Here is a 17206-nt window from a genome sequence, read left to right as displayed (position 1 = left end):
GGGGGGAAGGGCGGACCCCAAGGGTCTGCAGGGCTTGAGGGGTGAGGGTGGGGAAGAGGGGACTGTGAGGGAGGAGTCAGGGTGTGGGTGTGTGAGGTCAGCGGGGGCGGGGATGCCGGGGGGGCGGGGCGATACCCGAGGAGGCGGAGGGGCGAAGCGGCCCCTGAGGGGAGGGGGCGGGGCGGTCCTTGAGGTGGGGACGGAAGGGGCGGGGCGGCGCTCGTCCTCACCCGGCTCTGCACCGTCTCCTCGGGTCCCGGCAGGAGCCTCACTCGGCGCCTCAGGCAGAGTGGCGGGGGCGGTGGCGGGGATACCAGGCCCTTGCGGGCCGGGACCGGGCCCCCGGCCGCCAGCGGCGGCTGCTTCTCCCTCTCTCCGCGGGGCCCCGCCTCGCTCCGCGCGTAGCCGCCGACGCCGGGCTCTGGGGCCGGCATCCCGGCCCCCGGCGCCCTCCCGACGGTCCCGGCGTCCATCGGAACGAGCCGAGAGACCGTTAGCCTTCGCAACCGCCGCTCGCTCCGAACCGCCGCGGGAAAAGCCGGCGCTCCCGGGCTATTGGCTAGGTCCCACTCCAAGGCCGGCCAATGGCCGAGCGGCCGGTTCCGCGACCAGCCAATCAGCGGCCGAGGGCGGGCCTGGAGGACGCGCGTCACTGGCGGCGGGGGCGGGGGGGGGAGCCTCGATGGCCTGACGCAGGAAACTTTTTTAAGTTAAAAATATGAGAGTGTGTTTTTACGCTACAAACTTTTACAGATTATCCCGACTCTGTGAGAGGTCTCTTGTAGCAAAATAAAATAAGTGAAACTAATAACAGTAACCTGCAACTTCCTAAATCTGAAGGACCGCCTCCCCCCCCACACCTGTCTTTTTGTTGTTTAAAGTGAAGAGAAATCCATTTTCTCTCCCTCCTACCCTCAGCTCATTGGAAAGAAAATAAAAGAGAAACAAATTACTACATAACCAAAAAAAAATTCCCTCAAAGGCTTTATACAAATATCAGGATGGATGGATAGATGCATGGATGGATGCATGGATGAAGAGACACAGATATGTCTCACTGTGCACCCTAAATCCATCACCTCTGTAATGGATAATATGTTTCATCATCCATCCTCTGAAATCACGGTCATTGTATTGATCTGAGTTCAATCGATCAAAAAACATTTATTAAGCACTTTACTTATTAAGCACTAATGTGCCAGACCTAGTTCTAGGAGCACTGGGATACAAAAAGAGGCAGTTCTTACAGTTTTCCAAGTTGTTTGTTTTTAATGTTATCAGGTAAATCGTTCTCTTGGTTCTGTTCATTTCATTCTTCATCAGTTTATAAAAGTCTTCAGAAATGGTCATTTTTACAATATTGATGTTATAGTATAAACTGTTCTGCTCCTGCTCACATGTCTGCATCAGTTCATTTAAGTCTTTCCGTGTCTTTTTGAAATAATCTATTTCTCATTTCTTATGTCAAAATAGTATTCCTTCACATCAATATACTATAACTTATTCCGCCATTCCTCAATTGATCGGCATATTGGGCACATGTTTAGTTCCTCAGTTTTTTTGCCACTACACCAAAAAAAAAAAAAAAGCTGGTATAAATATTTTTGTGAACAAAAGACCTTTTCTTGTTTCTTTGATCTCTTTTGGTATAGACCTAGTGGTATGGCTGACTTGTGTCTATTCACAGGTCCACCAACAGTGTACCAATGTGAATGTTTTCTTTTTTTTTGGTTTGTTTTTGTTTTTAGGCAATTGGGATTAAGTGACTTGCCCAGGGTCACACAGCTAGTAAGTGTCAAGCGTTTGGTCTGAGGTTAGAACTGAACTCAGGTCCTCCTGACTCCAGGGCCGGTGCTCTATCCACTGCGCCATCTAGCTACCCCACAATGTGAATGTTTTCTCACAACCCCTCCAACATTCATCATTTTCTTTTTTTATCTTCTTTTCCATATTGATTAGTGTAAGATGTAATCTCAGAATTGCTTTAATTTGAATTTCTCTAATTATTAGTAGTCATCTGGAGCATTTTTCCCCCAACATGGCTAATGATAACCTGTGTTTATTTGTTGAGAACTGACTTCATGTATTTATGTGTGTGTGTATACATATACACATACAGAGAGAGAGAGAAAAGAAGACCTTTATCCTTTATCAAATGAGATAACATTTGGGGTTTTTCTTTAACAGTATTTTTTTCAATTACATGTAAAGATAGTTTTCAACATTCTTTTTTGTAAAATTTTGAGTTCCAAATTTTTCTCCCTCCCTCTGTTCCCTCCTCCCCAAGACAATCTGATATGTTGTACATATACGATCATGCTAGACATATTTCCACATTAGTCATGTTGTGAACGAAGAATCAGAACAAAAGGGGAAAACCAGGAGAAAGAAAAAACAAAACAAAAAGTGAAAATAGCATGTTTCGATCTGCATTCAGACTCCATAGTTCTTTCTCTGGCTGTGGTTAGCACTTTCCATCATGGGTCTTTTGGAATTGTCTTAGATCATTGTATTCCTGAAAAAAGCTAAGTCTATCATAGTTAATCATCGAACAGTGTTGCTTTTACTGTGTACAATGCTCTCCTGGTTCTGCTCACTTCACTCAGCATCAGTTCATATAAGTCTTTCCAGGTTTTTCTGAAATCTACCTGCTCATCACTTCTTACAGCACAATAGTATCCCATTATATTCATATACCACAATTTATTCAGTCATTCCCCAAACGATGGGCATCCCCTCAATTTCCAATTCTTTGCCACAACAAAAAGAGCTGCTATAAATATTTTTGTACATGTGGGTCCTTTTCCCTTTTTTATGACCTCTTTGAGATACAGACCTAGTAGTGGTATTGTTGGGTCAAAGGATATGCATAGTTTTATAGCCTTTTGGGCATAGTTCCAAATTTCTCTCTAGAATGGTTGGATCAGTTCAAAACTCCATCAACTATCCATCAGTGTTTCAATTTTCCCACATCTTCTCCAACATTTATCATTTTCCTGTTTTGTCATGTTAACCAATCTGACAGGTGTGACATGATACCTCAAAGTTGTTTTATTGTGCATTTCTCTAATCAATAGTGATTTACAGCATTTTTTCATATGACTATAGATATCTTTAATTTCTTCCTCTGAAAACTGCCTGTTTGTATCCTTTGACCATTTATCAATTGGGGAATGACTTGTATTCTTATAAATTCAACTCAGTTCTCTATAAATTTTAGAAATGAGGCCTTTATCAGAAACACTGGCTATAAAAATTATTTCCCAGCTTTCTGCTTTCCTTCTAATCTTGGTTGCATTGGTTTTGTTTGTGCAAAAACTTTTAAATTTAATGTAACCAAAATTATGAGATAATATTTATAAAGTGCTTAGAATAGTGTCTGGCTCATCGTTACTGCTTAATAATTGTTTATCCACTCTCCTTTCTTTCTATCAGAGAAACTCACTGCAAAGATTTCCCCCAGATGGTTCCATTTTAATCTTAACTTTATTGAATTTGTTTATGCAAAAACTTTGAAATTTTATATAATTGAAATTACCCATTTTATCTTCTCTGCTCTTCTCTATTCCTTGTTTGGCCATGAACTTTTTTTTTCTATTCATAGATTTAATAGGTAATTTATCTTGTTCCCATTTGGAGTTGATCTTTGTGTAAGTTGTAAGGTGTTGGTCTAAATTTAATTTCTTCCATGCTGCTGTTGAATTCTCCCAATAGTTTTTGTCAAATACTGGGTCATTATCCCAGTAGCTGGGGTCTTTGTGTTTACTGAAAACTAGAGTATTAGATATATTTACTTAATCTATTCCACCGATCAAACTATTTTCTTTAACCAATACCAAACTGTTTGGAGAATTACTGCTTCGTAGTATGGTTTGAAATGTGGTACTGCTAGGCCTACTTTGTTTCCATTTCTTTTCATTATTTTTCTTGAGATTTTTGACCTTCCCTCTCCACCTCATATGAATTTATTTTTTTAATTTGATTTAATTTTCAGTTTTGAATTCTCTTCCTCTCCCCTCACCTTCCCCCACCCATTGAGAAGGCAAGAAAAATAAAAACCATTACAAATATGTATAATCATGCAAAACAAATCTCTCCATAGCACGTTTCATCATGAGTCCTTTGGAGTTGTGGTGGTTACTGTATTTAATCAAAGTTACTAAGTCTTTCAAAACTGATTATCTTTAGAATATTATTATTACAGTATAAATTATTCCCTGGTTCTGCTCACTTCATTTTGTAGCAGTTCAAACAAATCTTCCCAGGTTTCTCTGAAACAATCTCCTTCATCGTTTTTTACGGAACACTGTATTTTATTCCATTTATGTACCATAACTTGTTCAGTCATTCCCCAGTAGATGGGAATCCCTTCAGTTTCAAATTCTTTTCCACCATAAAAAGAGAGGCAATAAATATTTTTGTATATATGGGTCCTTTGCCTCTTTCTTAGATACCTTTAGGATATAGACCTAGAAGAGTCATTGCTGGGTCAAAAGACATGCACAATTTCACAGCTTTGGGGGCATAGCTCCATATTGCTTGCCAGAATGGTTGAACCAGCTGGACCAGCTATACCAACAATGCATTAGTGTGCCTTTTTTTCCCCACAATCCCTCCAGCATTTGTCAATTTCCACTTCTGTCATCTTAGTCAAATTGATGGATGTGAAGTGGTACGTCATAGTTGTTTTAATTTGCATTTCTCTAATTATTATTTAGAGCTATTTTTTCATATAGTCATTGATATTTTTGGTTTCTTCCTCTGAAAACTGCCTACTCATATCCATTGACCATGTATCAACTGGGAAATGGGTCTTTTTCTTATAAATTTGACTTAGTTCCCTAAATACCTTAGAAATGAGATTATTATCAGAGAAATTTGCTACAAAGATTCCCCCCTAGTTTCCTACTCCTCCCCCACAAAGGTTTTGTTTGTGCAAAATTTTTTAACTTGATGTAATTAAAATGATTGATGTAACCTCCTGTGAACCTCTCTATTTCTCATTTAGCCACGAACTCTTCCCTTATCAATAGATCTGACACTTCTTTTCTTCCACATTCCACTAGTTTATTTATATTCCCCTTTGTGTCTAAATTATGTACTCCTTTTGAAGTTTCTTACTATATGGTGTGAGATGTTAGTCTATGCCTAGTTTCTGCCAGATTGCTCTCCATTTTTCCCCATAGTTCTTGCCCCAATAGTTGGGTTCTTTGGGTTTACCAGTGACTAGGTTACTGTACTCATTTGTTTCCGTGTATTGTATCTAACCTGTTTCAATGAGCAACGTCTCTAATTCTTACCCAGTAGCAAACTATTTTGATGATTGCAGCTTTGTAGCATAGTTTGAGATCTGGTACTGCTAGGCTTGCTTCCTTCCTATTTGTTTTCCATTGTTTCCTTTGATATTCTTGACTTTTTTTGCTCCTCCAGATAAATTCTGTTATTATTTTTTCTAGTTCTATAAAGTAATCCTTTGGTAGTTTGGTATATAATTGAAGAAGACGAAGAAGAATAGCTAACATTTATATAGTATCTACTATGTGTCAGGCACCGTGCTAAGTGCTTCACAAATACTATTTCCCTTGATCCTCACAATAACCTTGGGAAGTAGGGGCTATTGTTATCCCCATTTTACAGAGGAGTAACAGAGTCAAACAGAAGGGACGTGCCTTGCTCAGGTCCAAATAGCTTGTATGTGTCTAAGGTCAGATTTGAATTCAAGACTTCCTTGACTCTAGGCCCAGAGCTCTATCCAATGAGTCACCTATCTTGACTTTTAGTCATTAATTTAGATTTATTGTCATTTTGGGGTAGAATATGGCTTGTCCTACCGAGAAGCAATTAACATTTTTCCAATCAATGACATGTCTTTTTTTCTGTAAACCTTTGTAGCTGTATTTCTGTAGTTTGTGTGAATATCTTGGCACATAGAATCTCAAGTATTTTCCACATTCTGTAGTAATTTTAAGTAGTTTCTCTCTTTAGCTCTTCCTGCTGGGTTTTATTGGTATTCTATAGAAACTTTTCTAACGCAGGGAGGCCTGAAAGATAAGGTAAAACCTTGGGAAGCAATGACTGGCCAGGCCAATTCCCAAAGGGAACTTGGTTTCATCTCACAGACACTAGGTGAGGAGCAGAGCAATAGTCACAGGGTTACTGTTGGAGAGGTTTAGGTTTAATAGAGTTACTGGCCCTGGCCTAGTCTCCTCACCTCCATAAATCTTACTTTGCTCATCTGTAAATCGTGGAAATTAAGCCTTGCTCCTACCAACCTCATAGGGGCATTCATAGGATCATACATTTAGGGCTGGAAGGGAACTTCTGAAGTCTTTTAATCCATCCTCCTCCTGTTATGGGCAGGTAGGTGCAGAAGTGGATAGAGAGCTGGGCCTAGAGTCAGGAAGACCTGAGTTCAAATCTGCCTCAGACACTTCCTAGCTATGTGACCCTGGGCAAGTCACTTAACCCTGTCTGCCTCAGTTTCCTCATCTGTAAAATTAACTGGAGAAGAAAATGACAAACCATTGCAGCATCTTTGCCAAGAAAACCCTAAATGGGGTCATGAAGAGTCAGACACTACCGAATAACAACAAATAACCACCTTGTCTTGTAGAGGAGAAAAATGAGATGAATGTTTGCCAAGGTCATACAGGTCCATGTATATAGTGCTGCATATAATTATATTACTTCATTTGAACTTAATATAAACCTCCTGGAATAAGTGCTATTGGTAACAGAAAAGGGATAATAATAAAAAGGAGAGCTATCATTTCCATAGCACTTTTAAAATTTTAAATTTGAATTGACTTTAATTTTAAATTTTAATTTAAATTCATACATACAAAGCATTTTACATGTATTATCTTATTTGATCCTCAAAACAACTCTGTCAAGTAGATGCTATCATTGTTGCCATTTTCCAGATGGGGAAACTGAGGGTGAGAAAGGTTAAGCGACTTGCCCAGGGTCACACAGTCAGTAAAATTCGGAGGTAGGAATTGATATTATAAGCCCATTTTGCAGATGGGGAGACTGAGACTCAAATGACATGTTACAACAGTAGTGTCTGAGGAATGTTTTGAAACCGTCTCTCCTGATTCCAAATCCAGTATTCTTTCCACTTATTAAGTGCCTACTATGTTCCAGGCACTGTGCTTAAGTAAGCATTAGAGATACAAACAAAGGAAAAAATAGTTCCTGCCTTCAAGGAGCTCACATTCTAACAGGAGACACATGTAAATAACTTTTGGGTCATTGTTCAGGCATGGTCTGACTCTTTGTGACCCCATGGACCATAGCACACCAGGCCCTTCTGTTCTCCACTGTCTCTCAAAGTCTGTCCAAGGTCATGCTCATAGTGTTCATGAGACTGTCTATCCATCTCATCCTCTGCCGTCCCCTTTTCCTTTGGCCTTCAATCTTTCCCAACATCAGGGTCTTTTCCAATGAGTCCCATCTTCTCATTATGTGGCCAAAATATTTCAGCTTCAGCTTCAGTATTTCACCTTTCGGTGAATCACCTGAATTAATATGAGTATTGACTGATTTGATCTCCTTCCTGTATAAAGGACTCTCAAACATCTTCTCCAGCACCATGATTTCAAACTATCGATTCTGTGGAGCTCAGTTTTCCTTATAGTCCAACTCTCACAGCCACATGTTGCTACTGGAAAAATAACTAGGGTTATACAGGATATAGACAGAGTCAGTTTGTTAGAGTAGACAGAGCACTGCACATAAAAGTCAGGGTGAACTGGCTTCCAATATTGCTCAAACTTTTACTAGTTGTATGACTCTGGTCAGATCAATGCTTCTTCCTGGTTCACTGAATCCTCTGCAAAATTAAAAATTGCAACTCGATGGCCTCCGAGATCCTTTTCAAGTCTAGATATGAGATTCTACGGGAGGTATTCTCAGAGTGGAAGGAATTAGCAGCCAGCAGGACTCAGAAGGGCCTTCTGCAAAATGGGGCATTTGAGCTGGCTCAAGGAAGAACATTTGGAAAACTAAGGCTGAGGTGAGGGGTACATTCCTCGAATGGGAGACAGCCGGTACAAAGACATGGAGGTGAAATGTGAGGAGCAGCAAATCGTACACCACCGTTTCCTTGATGGAAGTGACTTTCATGAAGTGAGTGGTAACTAAACATCTGCTGAATTGATCAGGACTCCAGTAAAGTGCCTAGTGCATAGTAAGAACTTAATAAATCCTTCTTCCTTTCTGAGAATTCTCTTATGTTAAGGGATAAGGAGTAATGAAAGCCCATTGCACTTATGGGGTTCCTCTCAATTAAGAATTCATCACATAGAAATGTACTATGTACAAAGTTAACAGCAATATTGTAAGATGATCAGCTGTGAATGACTTAGCTCTTCTCAGCAATACAAACGATCCAAGACAACTCTGAAGGACTTAGGATGAAAAATGCTATCCATTCCCACAGAAAGAACTGATGGTGTCTGAATACAGACTGAAGCATACTTTTTTTACTTTCTTTATTTTTCATGATTTTTTTTGGGGGGGTGTCCACATTTTCTTTCACAACATGGCTATTATGGAAATGTTTTGCATGGCTACACATGTATAACCAAATCAAATGCTTGCCTTCTCAATGGGGGGGGGAGAGAATTTGGAACTCAAAGTTTTAAAAACAAATGTTAAAAATTGTTTTTGCATGTAACTAGGGAAAAATAAAATACTAAATAAAAATAATAAAAAAAAAAGATTTAAAAAGATGAAACAAATTCTCCACATACAGACAAATGAACATTGACAGATGCATTTATTAAGCACTTAATATATACCAGGTATTGTGTGAACACAGTCCCTCCCCTCAAGTTTACATTCTAGTTGGGGGGAAGGCCACATATGAAGGAAACTGGAAAGAATAATAAATAGCATTTACATACTCTATATTTAACACAACTTCCCAATATTATTTACAACCATTATATATGACGTATTTACACGTAACAGTACTTAGAAACTTTAAGGTCTCTAAAATGCTTCATGGAAGTCATCTCAGAGATCTTCACAATAACCCTAAGAAGGAGGTGCTGTTATCATCCCTGTCTTACAGATGAGAAAATTGAGGTCAACAGAGGTTAAGTGACTTGTCCGGGGTCATACTGCTAGTAAGCTTCTGAAGGGGAATCCTGCTCTCTCCCCAATTCCTCCCCTTAAGCTGCTTCGGTTTAGCTCAAGCTGAAACTTCTCATATTTATTTCCATTTACGACGCTTCCACGCTGCCAGAATTAACGGGGGTTCCTCCCCCCTTCCCCCCCACCCCCCTGCCTCCTTCATTCCATTAATAAACTTTTCTCCACGCAGACTTCAGACGGTAAGAAAGCTCTGGGTTCTGACAAGAGAATGGCCCATTTAGTGAGGAATGCCCCCACAAATCTACAAGTCGTTCAAGTTAGACTTGAAGTTCCCTGACGACAGGAAGTCCGCCGGTCTTTCCTCTGTATGGCCTCCAGCCCCTCTCGCCCTCCCCCAGGGCCCAGCAGATCCCAGACACAGAAACGGAAAGGACTCCGAATCCACCCCGCCCTCTGCTTTTTGCGCAGGCGCATTCCTTTCTTTGAGGCCCGCAGGTCTGCGCATGTGCATGTATCCAGTAACAACTGCGCAAGCGCCCAGGCGCTTCCCTTGCCCTCCCCTGGCACGTGACGAAACTAAAGTTGAATCACGTGACGAGGGCGACGCGCAGAACCAGGCCAAACCGGGAATCCCGCGGAGTCCCGAAGGAAGGAGCCAGACAGGGCCGGGACAGAGGTCGGGCCATGCCCACGTCTTCTCTGGCTCCGCCCTGCCCCAACACTGCTGGCTTACTCGGCGCCGACAACCGCCGCCTCACCTTTTCTACAAGTGAGTCACTGTCAGGGAATGGTGAGCGGGGCGCTCCGACACCACCAGCCTGACGTCAAGACGTGGTGACGCCGATCCCCGCCCCCTCCTGAAGAGAGAGCGAGGCCCTGGGGGCGTGGCGCGGGACAGCATGGGCGGGGCTTCCTCCTCTGTTCCCCCTCCCCCCAAGTCCCAGGGGCGGAGGGAGGGAGAGGAGCCCTGGGATTCCAGGTCTAGAGCTGGAAGGAGCCCCAGAGGCCACCCAGCCCCACCCCCTCTCTCTACAGTGGAGGAAACTGAGGCCCAGGCAGAAGTGACTCGTCCAAGGTCACCCCGGGAGTAAGTGGCCGAGCCGGGGTTCCCACATAGGTCCTCTGGCTGTGAAAACAGCCTTCTCCTCCCCCCAGGGGTGGACCCTGGGTACTGCAGGCCCTGCTGGGGTCACAGTCCCCTCCAACCCCGCCCCCATAATAGATGCTCTAGCATGAGGGGGATCCTGGGGTCACATCTGGAGCTGGAAGGGGCCTGAGGGGCCCTCTAGTCTAACTCCCTCCTTTTACAGATGGGGAAACTGAGACCCGCGACGCGCAGTGAGTGCCTCCAGGTCACAAGGCGGGGCCAGCACTTGAATCCAGGTCCTCTGGCTCCAGAGGCGGTGCTTTTGCGACTACATCATGGCCCACCCCTGCCCCCGCTGCCCCCGTCCGGTCCCTGGCACCGGGCACGGCTCGTGGCCTTGACGGGGGCCCTCCCTTGGTGTCTTTCAGAAGCCGAGACGGCGCGGCCCTGACGGCTGGGATCCCCGCGCAGCAGCAGCCCTGAAGGCGACCGTGACCGTGGCCTCCTGGGGGGCCTCTGCGCTCCCGGGGGCGGTGTATCTGGAAGCCTGGCCGGCCCAGCCCCACGAGGCGCGGCCCCTGCCCCCCGTGACCGTGGTGTCGTCGGCGCTCATCACCCCCATCGTCTCCACGCTGCCCATCGTGTCCCACGCGGCCGCCAGGGCCTCGGCCGGGGCTGAGCGGGAGGGGGCCGGGGAGCCCGACGGCGCGGCCGGGGCGCCGTCCGGGGCGGCCCCGCGGGACGAGCACGCGTACCACCGCGCGCGCCTGGAGCCCGAGGCCGGGCTGGACGGGGTGGTGGCGGCGCTGCAGCGCAAGGTGCGGGGGCTGCAGCAGCGGCAGCGCCGGCACCGGGCGCGCCTGGGCGCCCTCGAGGGGCTCGTGCAGCAGCTGCGCCGGGACCACCTGCTGTCCCACGAGCGCCTGCGGCTGCTGGGCGCGGTGAGCGCACGGGAGAGGGGCGCGGGGTGCGGGTCACGCGCGGGGGTCGCCGCTCACCACCTTCCCCCTGTTCTTCCCGCAGACATGCCTGCCCGGGGGCCCCACGCGGCCCGACCCCGCGGGGGCCGGCGCCGTGGCCATCGTGTGCGGGGAGCAGCCGGCCGCAGTCCTCTACACGCTGACGCCCGCCCACGACCCTTGACGCCCGCCCACGACCCTTGAGCGCTCCGGGGGGAGGGGGCCTCCGTGCCTCAGTGGCTCTTTTGGACTCAATAAACTAACTTGAGAAAACCTCGAGTCTCTGAATTGGGGGTGGGGGGCGCCTGTGGGACTTGCGCCTCTTTCTGTCCCTGGCCTTATCGCCGCCTTGGACTTTCTGTCCCTGTGTGTCTTTCCGGCACGTCTGCGGGGGAGGGGGTCTCTGTTCCCTTCCTTCTGCCTCTCCCCCTCCTGTCCCCCGCCCCCGGGACGCCTGTGCGGTGCGCATGCGCACTCGGGGCCCCGCCCTCCGGCCCGTCTCTATCTCCAGGTCTCTCCATCTCCATCATCTTCTCTTTGCATCAGTCTCTCCCATTCTCTGTCTCTGCACCCGGGGTAAGGGGGCCCGGCCCTGACCGGGATAAACACACAGCCAGGCATCCGACTCCGCGGTCCCTGGTTGCCTCTCCTATGGCCAGACAGGCCCAACGCCTTGGTCCAGGAGGGAGGGGAGGGGAGAGGATGCGGGGTGGGGGGAGGTAGATTCCCTAACTGGGGGGGGGGAGAGGTGCTGGCCCTTGGTTTTTGGAAGGGGACTCCAGGACCCTGGGAGTGGGGCACACCACCCACCCCTGGCTGGAGGGGGCAACGAGCCCTACCTAACGCCCCCTTGTCTGTCCCCTCCCCCCCAGGCTGAGACCCCAGCTCCCCGTGAGTGCCCCAGGCCCCCTCCCCGAGCGTCCCCGGGGCCATGACGAAGACGGACGCTGCAGCGCTTCCCCCGGAGGAGGAAGAAGAGGAGGAGGAGGAGGAGGCGCTGCCAGAAGCTCGCAGCCCCATCCCAGAGCGCAGGCAGAATCCAGTGGTGCACCCCTCAGCCCCAGCCCCGCTGCCCAAGGACTATGGTAAACATCCCCAAGAGCAGAGGTTCCCCGAGGTGGGGCTTAGCCACAGATCCGTGCAGCAGGACCTCGGGCTGGGGAACCCCCGCCCGGAGCCGCCCCGGGATTCGGGTCTCCAAGATTCAGTCTTGTCACATGACAGGATCCAGTCTATTCTGCCGAGGTTTCTGTCCCGGGATCTGAGCGATCAGCTGGGAGGACTTAGTGGGAATCCAGAAGGATCTAGCCTGGAGCCCCCAAGAGTTTGTGGGATCTGATGGATTCGGGGCTAGGGGTCTTAACCTGAGGTCCATGAACTTGGTTGTTCTTTAAAGTATTTTTTGATAATTGCATTTCACTGTCATAGGTTGCCCTTGTGATCCTATCTTATGTATTTAAAAACATGGTTCTGAGGTGGGGCCCGTAAGCTTCACCAGACGGCCAGTCCGAGGCGACCAGGACATAAAACACATTTTAAGAACCCCTCTTTTAGTGGATCTTACACTGAAGACTGAGCAGAGGCCTTGGGGGGGGGGCGGTCGAGCCCAGGGATGCAGCAGGGTGCTGGGGGTGGGTATGAAGGGATTCCAGGTGAGCTCTTTCAGTCTGGTAGATTCTGTTCTGGGATGATCCACAGGGGGTCTGACTGAGGCAGCAAAGGAGGGGTCTGTTCTCTGGAGACCCTGGCACAGGCGCTCAGGCAGAATCTAGGTTCTGGCTTTGTCAGGTGGAGAAGGGGGGTGGTTTTATCTTGGCCAAGGGATGACCTCTCTCTCTCTCTCCCACCAGCCTTCACTTTCTTTGACCCCAATGACCCAGCCTGCCAGGAGATTCTGCTGGACCCACGCACGACGATCCCTGAGCTCTTTGCCATCATCCGCCAATGGGTACCCCAAGTTCAGCACAAGATTGATGTCATTGGCAATGAGGTGGGTAGAGACTGCAGGCAGGATACTGGGGGCCCAGGGACAGCCCTCCCCAGGGTGACGCTGTGACCCTGTGTCCCCAGATCCTGCGCCGTGGATGTCATGTGAATGACCGGGATGGGCTGACAGACATGACCCTGCTCCACTATGCCTGCAAAGCCGGGGCTCATGGTGTCGGTGAGTGAAGCTAGGCCCCTGAGGTCTGACAAGCTGAGCTCCCTGGAGCCCCAGAACCAAATTTTTAAGCTCCTGAGATTCTATGCCCTTGAGATCCCCAAATTCCAGGTACCCCTGAGCTCTTGCCTCCACTGACCAGCCTGTGCCCACCCTGCCAACCTCCCAACAGGGGACCCAGTGGCCGCCGTCCGCCTGTCGCAGCAGCTGCTGGCCCTGGGGGGTGACGTGACCCTGCGGAGCCGCTGGACAAACATGAACGCGCTCCATTACGCGGCCTATTTTGACGTCCCTGATCTCATCCGCGTCCTGCTAAAGGGGGCCCGGCCCCGAGGTATGTGGTGCGGAGGTCCCAGAGTCTTGAGGGAGGGAGTCTGGGGCCTGAGGTGTCTCTGGCTGCCCTGACTATGCCCCTTTCTGCCCCCCCCATCTCCCCTCCTAGTGGTGAACTCTACATGCAGTGACTTTAATCATGGCTCAGCCCTGCACATCGCAGCCTCCAACCTGTGCCTCGGGGCCGCCCGCTGCCTCTTGGAGCATGGTGCCAACCCTGCTCTGCGGGTACGTGACCCCTACCTCAGCCCTGGCATCCCTCCCTCATGCCCCATGGTACCATGTCTTCAGGAGTCTGGGTCCTCTGAGGGCAGCCTGGTATATCCTGGGTACCCAGGTCCCCTGACCGTGGCTGTCCCCTCACAGAACCGTAAGGGCCAAGTCCCAGCTGAGGTTGTCCCAGACCCTATGGACATGTCCCTGGATAAGGCCGAGGCTGCCCTCGTGGCCAAGGAGCTGAGGACACTGCTGGAGGAGGCTGTCCCCCTGTCCTGCGCCCTCCCCAAGGTCACATTACCCAACTATGACAACGTCCCAGGCAACCTCATGCTCAGCGCCCTCGGCCTTCGACTTGGAGACCGGGTCCTGCTAGATGGCCAGAAGGTCAGGAGTCACCGGAGGCGGTGGTCAGCCATCGTGGGGGCTGAGATTGTGTCATGGGTTGATGGGTGGAGAATCCAAATTCTTGGGTCAAACTCTAGACAGAAGTCAGGGGTAAAACCATGGGTGGTCATGCTAATGTCTGAAGTTGGAATGCAAGGTCTGGGGTGGTTGAAGTTAGGGGTCTGGGCAGGAGATGAGAGGGCAGGGTAGGGGGAAGGCTCGGCCCCAGGCCCTGGACAGCTTGACTGGTGCACAGACCCTGAACCTCTTCCTTGTCCCTCCCCACCCAGGCAGGGACACTGCGCTTCTGTGGGACCACGGAGTTCGCCAGTGGCCAGTGGGTGGGCGTGGAGCTGGACGAGCCTGAGGGCAAGAACGATGGAAGCGTAGGGGGTGTGCGGTACTTCATCTGCCCCCCTAAGCAGGGTCAGTGTGGCCACCTCCCTCTCCCAAACTCGTATCACCCCCTCTTCTCAGAATTCCTTGTCCCTGGAGGGTAGTACCCTTTACTGGACCAGCTTAGAGCTACCTTCTGTCCTGAGCTTGAAAGCTGACTGGCCCTGTGGAGGGACTGGGGGGTCATCGGGGTGCCAGCCCTGATGACACCCCCTACTCCTCCAGGGCTGTTTGCCTCTGTCTCCAAGGTGTCAAAAGCGGCCGATGCCCCTCCTTCCTCTGTCACCTCCACCCCTCGCACCCCTCGGATGGACTTTTCCCGTGTCACTGGCAAAGGCCGAAAGGAGCGCAAAGGTCAGAAAGGGTCACTGGTCTCTCTGAGACCGAGGGCAGAGCCATTGGTCGCTCTGGGCCTGAGGAGAGATCAGGGGTTACTTAGGGGACAGAAGGTTCAGTGGTTAGTGTGGTACAGGGCTGTTAGAAGTGTGTATGGTATAGAAGTGTCTGTGTCATTTTTCAGTTCAAGGTTTTCAAATAAGGAGGTGGTTGAGAGTGGAGTGTCAGTGCTTAGGGGAATCCTGATTTCAGGGGGTCCTTGGTTCAAAGGTTTCTTAAGTTTTAGGGGTCCCTAATTTGGGCATCCCAGATTGAGGTGATTCTGTGTTCAAGGGTAGACTTAGGATTGGGGGCCCAATGGGTCTTAGGTTTAGGGGGTACCAAATTTCAGGGTTCTGGGGTTTTAGACTATCCTTCCTTCATGGGAGTCCTGGGTTTAAGAGGTCCCAAGTTGAGGGAGAAACTCTGGATGCTTGACCTCTACATCCTGCCCTCTCCCTTCCCCCTCCTCCAGCAAAGAAAAAGTCGCCATCGCCTTCCTTGGGCAGCCTCCAGCGGGAAGGATTAAAAGCTGAAGTTGGGGACCAAGTGCTGGTGGCTGGACAGAAGCAGGGTGTGATTCGCTTCTATGGGAAGACAGACTTTGCTCCTGGTAAGGCGGATGCTCTGGGCCCCTGGCAGAGGTTGTGGGGAGGGAAGAAAGCGAGGAACCCAGAGCTCCAAGATCCAGCCAAGCAAGGGCTGTGATTCAGCCTTGACTCTATCCTCAGGGTATTGGTTTGGCATTGAGCTCGACCACCCCACGGGGAAACACGATGGCTCTGTCTTCGGTGTCAGATACTTCACGTGTCCTCCTCGCCACGGGGTCTTTGCACCTGCATCCCGCATACAAAGGTAAGCCCCAGAACCCTGAACACCAACCACCACAAAAAACTCAGTACCCCCAGACCTGAGAGATTCTCCCTGAAAAAACAAAAACAAAAACCCAGGAGCCCATGCAATGCAATGACCTCCCAAACCTAGGAGATCCAGACACACATCCCAGACACTAGAAACCTAGATACCTTAAGATCTAGATAGAGGTTGGAGAGAAACCCAGGATACTTTGGAACACAGACACTGCCTCAGGGACTCCCCGAGACCCACCAGGAGATGGGCAGTCCTTTGGCATTCCAAATCCAGAGACCTGTCTGCCCAGCCAAAGACCAAGAGAGGCTCAGACACAAGAGCCCCCCCACCCCCACCCCAACCCCCACCCTGCTCTGGCCCATTGTCCTCATACTCAGGAAATACTGAAAGCCAAGACTTTAGAAACTCTAAAACAGTGATGACCCTCACTTTATATCACCCCTGCTTGCATCTCCCCTGCAACCTGACATGTACCCTTTGATGTCTCTCCAGAATTGGTGGCTCCACTGACCCCCCCAAGGACAGCGTCACAGCCAAGAAAGTCCAAGTGACCAGTGGGTGTGGGGGCCCTGAAGGGATTAACAGTGGGACTTTGGGGATTTCATGGCCCTGGGAATGCACGAGGTGGGAGGCTCAGAGAAGATTAAGGGGGTCCTAGAGAGGTCTAGGGAGGCCCTGGGAGGGTCTCTAGCCATAGAAACCTAGATTTCTTACCCCTTCCTGACCACAGCTGCTTTTCCCCATAGTGACTCAGCCCAAACGCACATTCCCAACTGTCCGGACTCCCAAGGACATCACATCAGAAAACTCGATCTCCAGGTATGGGGGCAGGAGCCCGCCTTGATTAAACACAGCTTCCCTGAGCCAAAGCTTGGGAAGGCAAGAGTTAGGGCTAGTGGGAGTGGATGTGGAGGGAGAGGGGAAGCCAGAGCTGAGTCCATGGTTGGGGGAGGAGGAAGAGAAGGCAAGTCTGGAATCAAGAGCATGAGTGCGAGTGTGATTTGGGGCATGGTGAGTATAAGCAAGGTGTTGGGGAGATGGATCAGGACTGGAGAGGGGTCAGAGCCAGAGGGGATGGGGCTAGAGGGAAGGAGAAAGATGTCAGGGACAGGGAAAAGTCTCGAATGGATAGAGATTGGAGCCAGGTGGAGGGGATGAGAAGAGGCTTGAGATGGGTAAATATTGGGCCTGAAAAGCAGTTGGGGAAGGGGGACGGCCATGATCAGAGAGGGGCTGGGCAAGATCAAAGATGGCAGTGGGAAAGGGACGGCCGTGATCAGAGAGGGGCTGGACATGAACAAAGATGGCGGTGGGAAAGGG

General features: G+C 49.4%; 3 protein-coding genes across 3 annotated transcripts in view; 2 read left to right on the top strand and 1 right to left on the bottom strand.

Annotated features, from left to right (window-relative positions):
* The window catches only part of WDR62 (WD repeat domain 62), a 36725-nt gene extending 36291 nt beyond the window's left edge, over window positions 1-434 (bottom strand). Inside the window, exon 1 of the mRNA XM_027855364.1 lies at window positions 231-434. Within this exon, the coding sequence (XP_027711165.1) occupies window positions 231-434 (204 nt within the window). The remainder of the gene's footprint in view (window positions 1-230) is intronic.
* Window positions 435-584: 150 nt separating this feature from the next.
* THAP8 (THAP domain containing 8) lies at window positions 585-11332 on the top strand. Its single transcript, XM_027855316.1, has 6 exons — window positions 585-692; window positions 9332-9341; window positions 9501-9593; window positions 9702-9871; window positions 10618-11130; window positions 11213-11332. Exons 1-6 carry the CDS (start codon window positions 585-587, stop codon window positions 11330-11332), a joined length of 1014 nt encoding a protein of 337 aa, XP_027711117.1.
* A 286-nt stretch (window positions 11333-11618) lies between these two features.
* The window catches only part of CLIP3 (CAP-Gly domain containing linker protein 3), a 6438-nt gene continuing 850 nt past the window's right edge, over window positions 11619-17206 (top strand). The window contains exons 1-13 of the mRNA XM_027855194.1: window positions 11619-11724; window positions 12021-12233; window positions 12999-13138; window positions 13219-13312; window positions 13482-13643; window positions 13752-13870; window positions 14009-14245; window positions 14536-14671; window positions 14867-14995; window positions 15492-15629; window positions 15748-15871; window positions 16379-16440; window positions 16633-16705. Coding sequence (XP_027710995.1) covers window positions 12080-12233; window positions 12999-13138; window positions 13219-13312; window positions 13482-13643; window positions 13752-13870; window positions 14009-14245; window positions 14536-14671; window positions 14867-14995; window positions 15492-15629; window positions 15748-15871; window positions 16379-16440; window positions 16633-16705 — 1568 coding nt within the window. The 5' untranslated portion in view covers window positions 11619-11724; window positions 12021-12079. The remainder of the gene's footprint in view (window positions 11725-12020; window positions 12234-12998; window positions 13139-13218; window positions 13313-13481; window positions 13644-13751; window positions 13871-14008; window positions 14246-14535; window positions 14672-14866; window positions 14996-15491; window positions 15630-15747; window positions 15872-16378; window positions 16441-16632; window positions 16706-17206) is intronic.

This window comes from Vombatus ursinus, unplaced genomic scaffold (assembly GCF_900497805.2).
Source record: "Vombatus ursinus unplaced genomic scaffold, bare-nosed wombat genome assembly UNPS02010822.1, whole genome shotgun sequence".
Taxonomy (NCBI): Eukaryota; Metazoa; Chordata; class Mammalia; order Diprotodontia; family Vombatidae; genus Vombatus; species Vombatus ursinus.
The sequence above is the reverse complement of the archived record's forward strand: the minus strand, read 5'-3'. Positions and strand labels throughout refer to the sequence as shown.

What these genes read in the sequence shown, in the direction of transcription:
- THAP8 (XM_027855316.1), top strand. Translation starts at nt 585, where the DNA reads ATGGCCGAGCGGCCGGTTCCGCGACCAGCCAATCAGCGGCCGAGGGCG. An exon ending in CATTCCTTTCTTTGAGGCCC is followed by an intron (nt 9,594 to 9,701) that starts GCAGGTCTGCGC and finishes TCACGTGACGAG; the next exon opens with GGCGACGCGCAGAACCAGGC. An exon ending in GCCTGCGGCTGCTGGGCGCG is followed by an intron (nt 11,131 to 11,212) that starts GTGAGCGCACGG and finishes TTCTTCCCGCAG; the next exon opens with ACATGCCTGCCCGGGGGCCC.